At 39.5% G+C, this 14117-nt stretch overlaps 1 protein-coding gene across 6 annotated transcripts in view; it reads right to left on the bottom strand.

The window, feature by feature from the left end:
* POC5 (POC5 centriolar protein) overlaps positions 1 to 2511 on the bottom strand; it is a 20345-nt gene extending 17834 nt beyond the window's left edge. The window contains exons 1-2 of one of the 6 annotated variants that reach the window (XM_032441331.1): positions 2398 to 2492; positions 405 to 518 (exon numbers count right to left, since the gene is read on the bottom strand). In XM_032441331.1, coding sequence (XP_032297222.1) covers positions 405 to 467 — 63 coding nt within the window. In that variant the 5' untranslated portion in view covers positions 468 to 518; positions 2398 to 2492. Of the gene's footprint in view, positions 1 to 404; positions 519 to 1271; positions 1303 to 2397 lie in introns of those variants that run through there. The other 5 variants (XM_015848820.2, XM_015848822.1, XM_015848824.2 and 2 more) reach the window with 5 other exon arrangements.
* Between the last annotated feature and the right edge of the window lie 11606 nt (positions 2512 to 14117).

Below are 14117 nucleotides of genomic sequence, written 5' to 3'. Positions count from 1 at the left end.
TGCTCAAAAACACAAAAAGACTTCAACTGACTTTGAGATTCAAATAAATCATGGATGACCGATAAGCAACAATATAGCGATTTTGTTATTCGATGCTGGCTGAGTAAATTTTATACCTAATATTTCATATTACACAAAATATTTTACATTAAATATATAGTGCAACTACAATACGTTGATAAGAGAAAAAAAGTTCCATATAGAGAGAACAATAGCTTAATTTATGAACACAGTCCTATGCCAACCCATCCTCCTTCTTAGTTGCATTGTTTGGAGCTTATTTAGTTTCCTTTAGTACAAAATTCCTACACAGGGACACAGGAGTGCCTAAATTCTGCTCTGATTTTTTTTTTTTTTTCAGGAGACACCACAATCCAAGCTGAGATGATTCCCTGAATGCTTACCATGCAGCATAAAGAATTCATTAATGAACAAATGGCAGGATGATATAGCTGCCTGATGAACATCAAAAGTAACCACGAGACACTTCTGAACAGACTTGTTAGCTGAGAATAAGCCTGGGAAGAAGAACACCATAAACAACCAGAGGAAAAAAGGTACTTGTATAGTGTAGCTAATAACCATGCAAGTTAAAAATTATTTTTAAACATGCCTTTAAAACTGTCAATTATAACATTCTTAGTTGTTTTTTAAACATGAATTTTCTGACAGAGATGTTATTTTTAAACTGCAAGTTGTACTGCTAATAAGTTGGCAGGAAATATCCTCTTTAATGATCATCTTATTTCAAAATATATATTAAGAAAAGCAATAAACTCAGAGCACTCTATATAGGAACAGAGATGGAAGTTAATTGGCTCAGTTCTATGAGTTATTCCAGACACTGATTTGTCATGCACCACAGAAGATTTCTCTGCCATTTATGGCTTTCAGAACGTGAAATGAGAAGTTAGTTTCTGTGCTGAAATATAAATTTTGGAAATGGTATAAAGACAACTTTAAATGCTGAGATATCCTACTGCTCAAGGTTCAAAAACCCTTTATTATCTCACTGCTTATTGCCTTCTTTTCCTTACTGCATATATTCTTCCAAAGGCCCCAGATACTTCTTCAGTAATTCAAACCACGTGCTTTATAATTCACATGGTATCTCAAGTAGTTCTGAAGTCCTAGAAATATTCAGATATATCCATATGTGTGTTGGCAAGACAAAGGATCAATTAATTATCAGGTATTCGTAGAAACAGCAAGAGTGTAACAAATTACAAGCACTGCTCTCCTTTATCAATCCATTTAACAAAACTACCTACCACCAATTCTCCTCATTAAGCAGGAGGACACTTGAGTTTCACATGACTCTGTGTCTAATGAAGCAGGGGGAAAAGTTTGTTTATTAATTTAAATCCACTGTCCTGACTTTCAGACTTCTGAAACTCAGTTTAGCATATATAGTTCCGTGTGTTGTCTATGCTTGAGTTTGGGGTTCTTCAACTCAGCTGCTTCCATCCACACAAACAATGCTCTCTCTCACAGAATCACAGAATGACCCGGGTTGGAAGGGACCTCAAGGATCATGTAGTTCCAACCCCCCTGCCTGGCAGGGCCACCAAACATACACATTTACTAGATCAGGTTGCCCTTGAACACCTCCAAGGACGGGGCACCACAACTTCCCTGGGCAGCCTGTTCCAGGGCCTAACCACTCTCCTAATGAAGAACTTCCCCCTAACATCCAACCTAAACCTTCCCTCTTTTAACTTAAAACCATTTCCCCTAGTCCTGCTATTGTCAGCCCTTTCGAAGAGTTTACTCCCCTCCCAGGAGTAAGTTCCCTTCAGGTATTGAAAGGCTGCAATGAGGTCACCCCGCAACCTTCTCTTCTCCAGGCTGAACAAACCCAACTCCCTCAGCCTGTCCTCATAGGGGAGGTGCTCCAGCCCCCTGATCATCTTCGTGGCCCTACTCTGGACCCTTTCCAAATCTCTATGTCTCTCCATTTCATGTCACCCTCTGAGTTTAAAACTGCAGCTTAGTTACCTGAAGCCACCTTATAGGGGTGACAGTTTGTTTAAGCTCAGTCTGCCTTCTCTTTCTGTCCCTTCTCTTTATTCCTCTGGACATGACCTCCACCACACACATCAGAATACTAACCTGACTGCCTTTACTAACTTGCAGATCGCCTCACATTCACCCAAGTAACATACTACTTCAGTTCTCAGCTTTCCTCACAACATCTCTGACTGACCGCCGAGGCCGGCTCAGATACTGCCAAAGTAAGGCCGAGCCGTGGGATATCACGCAGAAACCTGGGGGCACAGCCGGGCAGGCAATCGGCTGAACAGTCAGCAGGGGAAATCAAAACTTCGTACGTGAATATATCTCTTTTTTCCCTGCTAAAGTCAAGGTCTCTAAAGCCGCCCCCGCCTCCCCTCTCACCTGTGGACAACGGTCGGAGCGGCTGCCGGGCGTCAGGGTTTCAAACTACAGAGGCGGAAGAAGAAGCGTCTTTCTGATAGGCTCAACCGGCTTCTGCAAGACACAGTCTGATTGGGCATCTTGGCGGAAAAATAGCCAATTAGTGAGCTCGTATTAAGCAGAACGAGCGTGCAGAGCTGTCCCGCCCTTCGGTTGGACGCGGGGTTCCTGCCTGTCAGCGGTGCCGCTGCTGATTGGCCAGCGCCGTTCGCGGGGCTGGAGGGCGGGCTGTGGGCGGCGGTTGTGAGCGGCTCTGTGAGGGAGCAGCTGTACTTCAGGGTCTCCAACCTGGTTATGTTATACGTGAATGTAGTTTATATTACACCAGATAACACGAAAAAGACAGCACAAATACAAACAATACACAACCGTAATTTATAATTTCCCCTTTCTAATTCTTTCTATTTTATTTTATTTTATTATTTTTTTTTATTTTATTTTTTTTGCACTGGTGAAACAGTTAACAGTTACAATGAGTATAAAACATTTGTTTACCTCAGCCATTCCTCTCATGCAATAAACAAAATTCTTCATTCCTAATTTCCTGAAAAAAAAAATCTTTAATCCCAATTTCAGTCTGCAGCAGGTGTTGCATTGGAATTAACAGAAAGCACTGTCCTTTATGAGTCTCTGTACTAGCAATAAACACGTTAAACATCAGTTAACTGAGGTATCCAATCTTTCTTTTCTAAAGGCTTAATGAGAGGTACTTATCTAATTAATATTAGATGCATTAGCAGTAGGCACTTGCTAATATAAAACTTAACTTTAGCCTAGAATTTCAACTAGCAAGGCAAATTTCCCATTTTTTTTCTAATTTTCTGTTTGTTTATAGATAGCCAATGTATAACTGGATTTACTGCATATGAGCTTTATTGAACTCACTGGGGTCTATGGGAAAGAGACAGAAGGGGGTATCTATAGAAATAATTTATTTAACTTATTTATTTGTTTATTTTCCCAGCACTGTTACTTTGTTTGAATGCTAATTTGAAGCTGACACTCAGCTGTAATCAGGTCTAGGTGGGCAATGCCTGCACCAAAGCAAAGTGTAATCAATTTTCCCTTGCCACAGCTGGGTTTAATGCAAAGTTCCAGATGAAAGAAGATTTTCTAATAATCCGAAATATTCATCCTCTTAATTTAGCTGTTTGTTTGATAATTGAACTAAAGTAAAATGTAAAACTGTTGCACTGTTTTGAAATGAGTGTTATTGTTTAATGTTTCAGCTAGGACTCTATTGGTCCAGTTTCTGATACTAAGATGGAGTACAAGCTCATTGTTTCTGACCTATGCAATAGTATCATACAAAACAGAGATGACATATGCTTTTTCATACTGTTAATTCTAATACTGTTAATTCTAATTTGTATTGCGCACTGCTGCTGTGAAAAGCATGAAGTGTATTCCTGGATAAAAGCATTCTTGAAATAAAACATGAGACGTAGCCTTTAAATATGTGCTTAGTCTTCAGTCTTATGCCTTTGGGAAAATGCAGACATTTGAAAATTGAAGGAGATTGCAATGGGTACTCAAACCAATCTTTGTGATGCAAACATTGACTGCTACTTTGTAATTAGATGGATAAAAAGCAAAGGAGATCAAATGGTATAAAGCTGATTACTAGTATAAAGATGTAATTGTAGATAGTTAGAGAGAGTGCAATGAAATGACAGTAATTACCCTACTCCCACGCTTCAGATTTTACAAAGTATCTGATAAAACCTTATGTTGAAACTTTCTGATTCTTAATTGTATATCAGAAATACTAATCATCTTTAATGTTGGATTCTATAATAAAAGACAAAGAACAATTGTTTTCACAGAAGGAGGGATAATTTTCCATGCTTCTGTGACCACTTATGTTCATATCCTGCTCTAGCCAAGCAAAAGCCACAGCAGCATTTGAAGCCAGGAAGGGTACAGTCATGTGCAGACTTGTGTTGGGTTTTCTGTCTGAATAATGTGTCTTATTTGCCCCCTCTTCCAGTCTGTCTAGGATTCTCAGGAAGATGGCTTGTCTTTCTTCTAATGTGTCCTCTTCACCAACCACCACCTGGCTTAGTGTCATTTGCAGTCTTGGTGAGTGCCTTCAGTCCCATCATCCACATAATTCATGAAGATATCAAACCATGTGGGGCTTAAAACGAGTCCCTGGGGCCCCCACTTGTGACAGGCTTTCAATCTAAGTAAAAAATGTTGATCGCTACCCTCAGATTGTGGTCCTAGCTTATTAATTAGCAGATCACCCTATCCACGTCTTACTAGTTTTAACAATCACATCCTGTAATTTCCAAATACCTCAGAGTTAAAAGGGTTCTGCCTACTCTCTCTGCTCTGAATATTTCATTTCTGATATAATGGTTCATTTTCTATGAAAATAAGTAAAAACGCTTTCAAAGTTTAATTATATTAATGTTCTGTTCCTAGGGGAAACAAGATATTTTTATATAAAGATTGTTGTGCTAATTGCTGTCTTTAGAAAACCTGAGCATTGTACTTGCTTTACCACTTCACTTGCATGAAGAACCAGGCAGGTTCTTTGAATAATATTCTCATCATGGAGCACAGTTTGTTTTCCAAAGCACTTGAAGAAAAGCTTGAAGTGGTCAATGTGAAGCAGGCTTATGTTGCTCCTTTAAGAGCATTCCATTATGTAACAGTCATCATGTTTCTGCATCTATCTCCTGCAACACCTCATGGCAGGATCAATACTTTAGTTGCTGACAGCTGTAAATGTATGTATATTAGCCTTCCAGCCATGCCTCCAGATCCTGTAGCTGTGTGACAACCTGTACCTATCACACCCTTTCCCCTTTCTCTGGCAAGTTCTGTAGTCGGTGCTTATCTGCTGCACATCTTCCTAGGCAAAAGGGCAATTTCTTCCCTTGGAGCTGTATTCTTCTGAAGCTGTGAGTCAGCAAACAGGGAAGCTGACGACATTGCCGGGATGTACCACGCAGAGATGAGCCTCTGCAGTGATGCAGCCTTTGTTCATCAGAAGTCAGCAAGGATTTTTACATCATCTCTACGCCAGGTGGCAACACATCATGCTGCTCTGATAGAGAGCTGGACTTAAAGTAACAAACACTTGTAATACACAGCAGGCTGTAAAATTCAGCCAGTGCAGAAAGATTAGAGTTAGATGCTGAATCATTACCTGTTTGTATTCTCTCCACTCCCCAGGCATCTTCTTTTAGTCTGAGAAGAGCTTTGCCATTTTAAAGGGCTATGGGAACTATGCTATCAGTTTGAGAAGATTTTCTTCAAGAAGTATCACAATATTAAGCTGTAGAATAGTTTTCTGGGTATGTTCAGGGATTGAGTATACTGAAACTTGAGCTTGTGTATTCCTAGTATTTATGTAATAAAAATGCTGAAAAGATGGATGGAATGCTGTTAATTAAAACTAAGAAAGTAATTTAATTAGATGTTGTAATAGAGATCAGCACTGATATCTTAAATTTTAAAGAGGATCACTGGCATTTATTTTCAAAATATTGTACGTTATTGCAGCTTTTTCTTTTTTTTAAAAATTTCTTTTCTTTAAAAATTTCTGGCATGTTGTTTGTACATCAGGGCACCAGCAATCAAAGAGGTTCCTGGAATGTGTTGATAATTTCTTCTTCCAAGTGGTACAGGAACCCATGAGAAAAAGCGCTAAATGGGACCTTGTCCTCCCCAAGGAGGTGGGGCTGGTGAGTAACATGAAACTCAGGAGCAGTGTTGGCTGCAGTGACCATGAAATTATGGAGCTCAAGATCTTTAGAGCATCAAAGAGAGCGCGCAACAAGCATGCTACGCTGGACTTCCTGAGAGCAGACTTTGACCTCTTCAGGGAACTGAAGGAACTTGTCAGGGTGACATGAAATAAAGTACTGGAGGGAAGAGTGGCTCAAGGAAGCTGATGAGTATTCAAGGGCCATCTCCTCCAAATCCGGAAGCTATTCATCCCAAGAAAGAGGAAGGCAGGCAAGAATGCCAGGATACCTCTGTGGATCAGCAAGTTGCTTCTGGACTTACTTAAGAGCAAAAAGAAAATCTGCAGGGAGTAGAAGCAGGAACAGGTTACCTGAGAGGACTACAAGGAAGTTGTCTGAGCAGCCAGGGATCAGGTTAGGAAAGCTAAAACCCATCAAGAATTAAATATAGCCAGGGACTTAAAGAGGAACAAGAAGAAATTCTGCAGGTATATTGGTGTTTAAAGAAAGGCCAGAGAAGATTGGGCCCTCTCTGAAAGGAAGCTGGAGATCTGGTCATTAGGGATATGGATAAAGCTGAGTTAGTGATTGACCTCTTTGCTTCAGTCTTCAGTGGCATGGGCTCTAGCTGCACTGCCCAAGTTGCAGGAAGCACAGGTAATAACTGGGAGAAGGAAGATCTGCTCATAAGTGAAGATCAGGCTCATGACTATCCAGGTGCACAAGTCCATGGGACCCAAAGAGTTTCATTCAAGGTTTCTGAGGGACCTAGCAAATGAAAATGCCAAGCTGATATCCAACATATTTGAAAGGACATGTCAATCTGGTAAAGTTCCCACTAACTAGAAAAATGGTAACATAACCCCCATTTTCAAGAAGGGAAAAAAAGAAGATCCAGGGAACTACAAGCCAGTCACTCTCACCACGGTACCCAGTAAGATCACAGAGCACATCTGCCTGCAGGCCCTACTAAGGCACGTGGAAAATAAGTATGAGGTGATTGGTGGTAGCCAACATTACTTAATCAAGGGCATGTCATGCCTGACAAACTTGATGGCCTTTTATGATGGAGTTATAGTGTCAATGGATAAAGGAAGCTGATTTATCTACTAGAACTTGTGCAAAGTGTTTGACACTGTCCTACTTGACATACTGGTTACCAAATTGGAGAAAAATGGATATGATGGCTGAGGAATTGGCTGGATGGTCACACTCAGAGAGCTGGGGTCCACTGCTCAGTGTCCAAGTGGAGGTCGTTGACATGTGGCATTCCTCAGGGACTGGTACTGGGACCAGTGCTCCTTAACATTTTGTAGTCAATACAGACAGTAGGAGCAAGTGCAACCTTAGCAGGTTTGCAGATGACACCAAGCAAGGTGGTGCAGTTGACATGCTAGAGGGAAGGGATGCCACCTAGAGGGACCTGGATAGTCTTGAGAGGTGGGCCTGTACCAACCTCACAAAGTTCAACAAGGCCAAGTGCAAAGTCCTGCACCTGAGTAGGGGCAATCTCAAGCACAAATATAAGCTGAGTGGAGAATGGCTTGAGAGCAGCCCTGCTGAGGGATTTTGGAATGGCGGCTGATGAAAGGCTCAGAAAGAGACAGCAGCGTGTGCTGGCATCCAATAATGCCAGCTGTATCCTGGGTTGCAACAAGAGAAGCAACCCCCAACACAAGAGTGACATGGAGCTGCTGCATCGTGTCCAGAGGAAGGCCATGAAGATGAACAGAGGGCTGGAGCACCTCCACTATGGGGACAGGCTGAGAGAGCTTGGGCTTTTCAGTCTGGAGAAAAACAGGCACTATGGGGACCCTACAGCAGCCTTCCAGTACCTGAATGTGGCCCACAGGAAAGTTGGAAGGGACTTTTTATAATGTGTATTGTGTAGTGACAGGTCAAGGGGAAATGGCTTTAAACTGGAAGAGGGTAGATTTAGACCAGATATAAGGAAGAAATTATCTGTTGTGAGGGTGGTGAGACACTGGAGCAGACTGCCCTGTGAGACTGTGGATATCCCTTTCCTGGAGGCACTGAAGGCTAGAGTGGATGGGGCTTTGAGCAATCTGGTCTAGAGGGAGGTGTCCCTGCCTATAGCAGGGGGCTGGAACTAGATGATCTAAAAGGTCTCTTCCAATTCCATTCTATGATTCTACAAAAGTTTTCTCTGCTAATACAGAAATTTTCCTGTCTTTGAAGGACTAACCTGTACAACTGATAAGAATGCGAGCTGCTACAAAAATGCCTTTTAATGATATTTAGAAAGGCTACCTCTTTGTATATGTCTGAGACATTCAGTCTGAAGAGTTTTTGGTGGTGTTCATCCTGCTACCTCACAGTCTTTTTATGCGGATTTCTCCTTTGTTGCTTAAGGGATTTATGAAATATAGATGCTCTTATCTGAGAAACAAATGTCTCCATGGTTCAGTTGATCTCCGACATTTCTAAAAGATCCTATTAATCATACTGAAAAGTTCTTATCTCTCTTTAGTGACTGCGAAAGCTTAGACAACTAGTTCAGATATCTGCATTTCAGACACTTATGTTTGTTCAGATGTTTCCTACATTTTGAATTCAACTTCATATAGAACTTGAGATTTTGAGAGGAATTATTTAAACCCTCGAATTTGTCAGCTTGACACCAGATTTTGCAAGCATGGCTTTAATATTCACCTGAATAATTCTGATTTGATTTTTAGGTAAGTAGATATATTTCCCATTACACAAGGTGAGGAATGAGTCTAGTAGGGCCTGTCAGACTTCAGCTCTATGTTAGCCCAATAAAAATACATGAAAACCAATCAAAGAGACGAGTCCTTTTAAAAGTTTAAATGATATTTCTGTTTGTACAACAGACGTAAAAAGCAAAATGTAACTGTGGTTAAACAGAATTTTGTGAAGTGTTTAAAATGCAAATGAGTAAATTGACAAATTAGACATTTACAGCAGACAGCACTGTGAAAGAAAATGAGAAAATAAAGGATTTATGAAAGAAGTGATATAGAGAATATCTGACCCATGAAAGTAAACAGCAATTATACTGGGACTCTTTTCCATTAAAAATATTCTTAATTTCTCAGATTTCATTTAAGGTAGAGTGGATACTTTTAATCGTGTGTGAACTACAGTTATATGTATATGAGCACAAGATGTGAAAGGCCATCTTACCTTTAATCTTGCATTTGTCTGGTTTTATTTCTCATAAATATATGGTTTGTCTAGTTTCAGTTTTGTTCAATTTTAATATTTCCCACTTACTTTAGGTAGATGGTAAATGTAGTTTTGCCAAAACCAAGAACATTTTCTTCAATTTTTTTCATTTTTGTCCATGTATTTCTTTCCTGTCTATGAGGAAGTTTATCTACTCAGTATTACCAAGTGCTGCAATCAGTCATGTTTTCCTTTTTTCCTTCTTAAAGATTACAGAATATACACTTCCCGGCATGTTGAATGAGTATGGACAGCTCTTCTGTTTGTAGGCAAAGAACAGCACGCTTATAAGAAATTCAACCTAGAAGAAGAAAGCAAAGGGAAACAAACAACTGTATTGTGGCAGAATATGGAAGGATTGAGTAACAGGTTTTTTTAAATGTGTGAACATAAAAGTAGAAACAGTCTCAGATCTGGTATAATATAGAAAGACAGGAGTGACATATGGAAATCAGCATTCAGCCAAAGTGAACTGCTTATGTTCAGTTACATATCTATTAATATGAAGACTATAATTTAGAAGACCTTTTTCAATATTAAATTTCCCTGCCATCAGGCTCATGCTCACTAAAGTCACCACCATTAGCTATGTATTTTTCATAGCCATGAAGAAGGGTCTAGAAGCCATGCTTGTAAGAACCTGCACCAGTGAGGGTGATCTAATGTCACTACTGCTGAAATGCAACACTGTCTTGCTCTGATTTGATGGAGTGAGATGAAGCTCTTTGATATATGTATACCTGACATGAGGTTAAGGAACAACAGTTGAAATGGTGGTTCAACCAGTTTATTACAAATCTTATTCAATCAGGAGGTGGGGAAGGGGAGATGGGTGATAGAAATGATAGGAAATAAAAACAAGGAGTCATTAGAGGAAGCAAGAGGGAGGTAGTTACCACCATGGGTCCAGCATGATTCTCAGTTCAGTCCTTGATCTTCAGTATTGGTGAGTCATTGGGTGGTGTTCCATTGACGATGATGACTGTGACTAACTTTCCAATGGCAGTACAAACTTATAAATAAGTCCAAAGTGGTTGAGTCAGCTCTCTTTGGAGTGGCAGCTTCTGGCATTTGGATCTCAGCAGGAACTCCTTTTGTTTCTGGGCCTTGCCAGCAGATAAGAGGGAGCATGGAGGTGCCAACTTGTATCTTGCCTTCACAGAATACAATGGTATCATCCCCCAGTCTCCCATAGCAAGCTGGAGTTATTTGGTCACAGGCCAAATCTTCCGCCAGTAAACACTCCTGAGCACTCCCTTTTGAAGGCAAACAGCTCCAAAGAAATGCTTTCAAATGTAAAATTGTCCACACAGCAATGTTGATTGCCACATGGCAACACCCACCTCTCATCTCCTAGATAAGTCAGAGTCTTATCGCAAGAAATGCCTCAGAAAGCAAGCTTTGAGCCAAAAACAAAGGATTCAGAAAACCGCCCACTGCCTTACTGTGCTCACATTCACTATTTGGTCTCCATAATCATTCAGCAAGCGCTGGTGAAAGTCAGTGGGTGCAAATTTTTCTGCACAGAGGAATTCAGTGACACACCTTTGTTTCATATGCATTTCCACGTCAGGCACCACTTTGTCAGACTGCCCCTCTGCTGCCATCTGTCACACAGCAACAACATGGAATAGAACATTTCGTGGGGAGGTTCAAACCCTACAGACAAGCCACAGTGTTTGCCTCTGATCTTCTGGACCAATATAATAAAACAGAAGGCCCTTGAAAAATATATAGGATCAACAATACATCAGTAACAACTACTTAAATTTAAACATTTTTCTTAAAATATTAAAAACAAAACAAAACAAAAAACAAAACAAAATTTAAAAAGAGCAAAGAGAGAGAGAGAGGAACAAAATCATAAAGCTGTTTTACCTTTTTTTTTTGGTGAAATTACCACACCAGTCTGGTTTGATGGCAGTGGCCGCAATTCTTAGGGAGGTCTCAAGGAGTTGTTGGTCAGAGATCTTTGATGAGATTTTACTTCATCCTCAACAATAATTGTTCAAAATGTGTGCACCACCAAAATGCGATGATGTGATTATGAAGTGAGGGATATTTTTCTCTGCTTAGATAGGGATTATCAAATCTAATCTACCTATTAGTCCAGTAAGGAGGCATAATCGGATTTTTTAGTAGAATGTCTGATTGGAATGCTATACATTCTGTTTGAAAATTTGCAGGTCATGTACATATATAACTGACAATTGTCTTGCAAAGGTAAATTGATGATTGTTTTAGGTGGTCTTGAAACCCCAAACTGCAGTGTTCAGTTGACATGCCAAAGGGATGAGATGCCATCCAAAGAGATCTAGGCAGGCATGGGCAGTATGCCCAGGAAAGCTCGTTCTTCCCCGTTTGGAGCCCTGTGTTTTGCCAATGTATCAAAACATATACTGGAGAGCTGTTTGAAAATGTGAATGTTTTTGTCTGGATAAAGACAGAAGCCAATCAAAAGCAACCAAATAACCTCCATTTAAAAAACAGAAAGCAAACAAACAGAAAAACAACAAGCAAATAAAAAAGGAAGAGGGTGGAAGGGAAGAGAATGAATGCTCCATGCTGGTCTAGAAGACACTATAAACATTCAGGGATGAGATCCTGCTTGTACAAACTTAGTTATAAAACTCAGATTTGTATCTGAGACTGAAAATTTCCTTTCTTCCCAATGGAGAGAAGCAGAGGAACATTGAGTGTTTATAGCATGCAGTTTATTTCATCATAAAGTGGAAAACTAAAACACGTTATGGGACTCTAGTGAGTAGTTCAGACATCGATATCTAAAGCTAGGTGAGAAATATTCCATATTTTGTGATGTGTAGAGGTAAACGTGCCCTTACTGTGCAGTTCTGCAGGAAAAGGGGAATAAATGGGGAGCAGACAGATTCATGCTCAGGAGACAAAATATTCATGATCTGTTTTACATGATAATGTTACACTGGGGTATTGATCACAATGACTTCTTTAGCTTAGCAGAACTGTGTTTACAGTTATTGACTTTTGAAACAGAAGAGTTTTTACCTGGAAAAAAGACTGGAGCTGTAGAAGTCTGCACCTGGAAGCTGTTCTGCTGCATTAAGAGCTCTGTCAAAATATGACTATGCATCCTCCCTGACAGCTGCTGTGAATTATCAGTGTCCAACTAGTGAAATGTCCATATGGACTACAGCAACATGTCATGGTGTGCTTTTGCACTGGTGTATAATTCAGCTGGTTGTAGGTGCTCGCAGGTACACAAAAAGATGGAGCACTCACACAGGAGGTGTGCGAGGAGGGCGTCCAGCACTCACTGAAGAGGATTATGTGACTGCAACTACTCACAGGCCCAGAGAGAAGAGAGGTGCATGTAACCATGTGTATGTATAATGAGAGCTTAGGGAGGGGATTACTACAGGATGATGTTTCAGACTTTGGTATATGTTTATTAACATTTCACATGCATCTTATTCTGTGGTTTACAAGTTCTACTGAATCTTGAATGTATAGCTCACAGGATACTGGTTAAAAAATGTCTGTAATAAATTAACAAACGGCTTATAGACAAGTACAGGTTTTGATGTAAAATATGTGAGCTTAACAGTTTTCCTTGCAATAAAGTAAGATGTTTGCCAGAAAAACCCTGAGGCCTTTATGTTGTGTGCTGTAAGCAAACTGAGGAGTATAGCACTGCAGAAGAAAAAAAAAATAAAAGGGGTCTTGCATTAAAGCAATAGCAAATTTAGTAACTATTTGATATAAGTTTTTATTTATTTACGATGAAATCCTGATTTTCAGAAAAATACCTACAGGTGAAACTTTTCAAATTCTGTCAAATACAAAGAAAATAATAAATAAAGGTCATATCTTTTCAACAGTTGACTTGTAGGAGTCCTTGAGGGATTCCAAGGCAAATCCTTCTAAAAGTAGGAGCTTTATTAAGAAACATAATTAATGAAAGAACAGTCATAGTTCATTCATTGAGGCTCTTTGGTGAAGTAGAATAAGACTTGCTGATAGTAATTAACAATGCACCAAGAACATTTCCTGAGAGGTTCTGCACTGAGTGCCACATTCTAGTTTTATGATGAACAACGACAAAGGCTTGATTAAAACATTAGAAATAATAGAGCTAATTGAATTGGAATCAATTTACATTTAATTAGATGATATAGATAAGATACGTTTCAACTTCAAGATACAGCTTTATTTCTAACCGTTTGAATCAATAGCATAATAAGCTTTAGTTTTTAAAATGTTTGGACAAGTTTAAGTTGACATAATGCTTTAAACTTCCTTATTTGAGATTTTGCTTGAATTAATTTTGATCTTAAAGAGCTTTTCAAAAAGCCCTGAGGTTAATTGTATTCTAAGCCAAGACTGATCTGTACTGAGATTTTCAGATAGGAAATAGGACAGTATGTTAGGCGGAGCTGCGAAGTTCAATTGTGCAGTCCATTGTCAGTTTATTTTTAGTTGGTAAAAGTTATTATTTGCAAGATTAAATCCTGATTTTCTTCTTCATGTTGACTCATGCTGTGGTTTTATCATTTCTGTGTTAGCTCTGAGAAAGTTAATGGCACGTCTGGAAAAGAATGCTTTACTTCTAAAGGAAGCAACTGGAATATGATATTTACTGGATTAGTTGAAGACAGAAAGGTCTTCACCCTTGGCAAACCTTTAAGAAAATTTACATTGCTATGCAAAAAGTAGTTTCTTCTTTGTATTTTTTCTCACCACTCAGATACAGCATAGCATCAGTGCTATGTATCACTTACGTATTAGAATCAT

The sequence above is a fragment of the Coturnix japonica genome, chromosome Z (assembly GCF_001577835.2).
Source record: "Coturnix japonica isolate 7356 chromosome Z, Coturnix japonica 2.1, whole genome shotgun sequence".
NCBI lineage: Eukaryota > Metazoa > Chordata > Aves > Galliformes > Phasianidae > Coturnix > Coturnix japonica.
The sequence above is the reverse complement of the archived record's forward strand: the minus strand, read 5'-3'. Positions and strand labels throughout refer to the sequence as shown.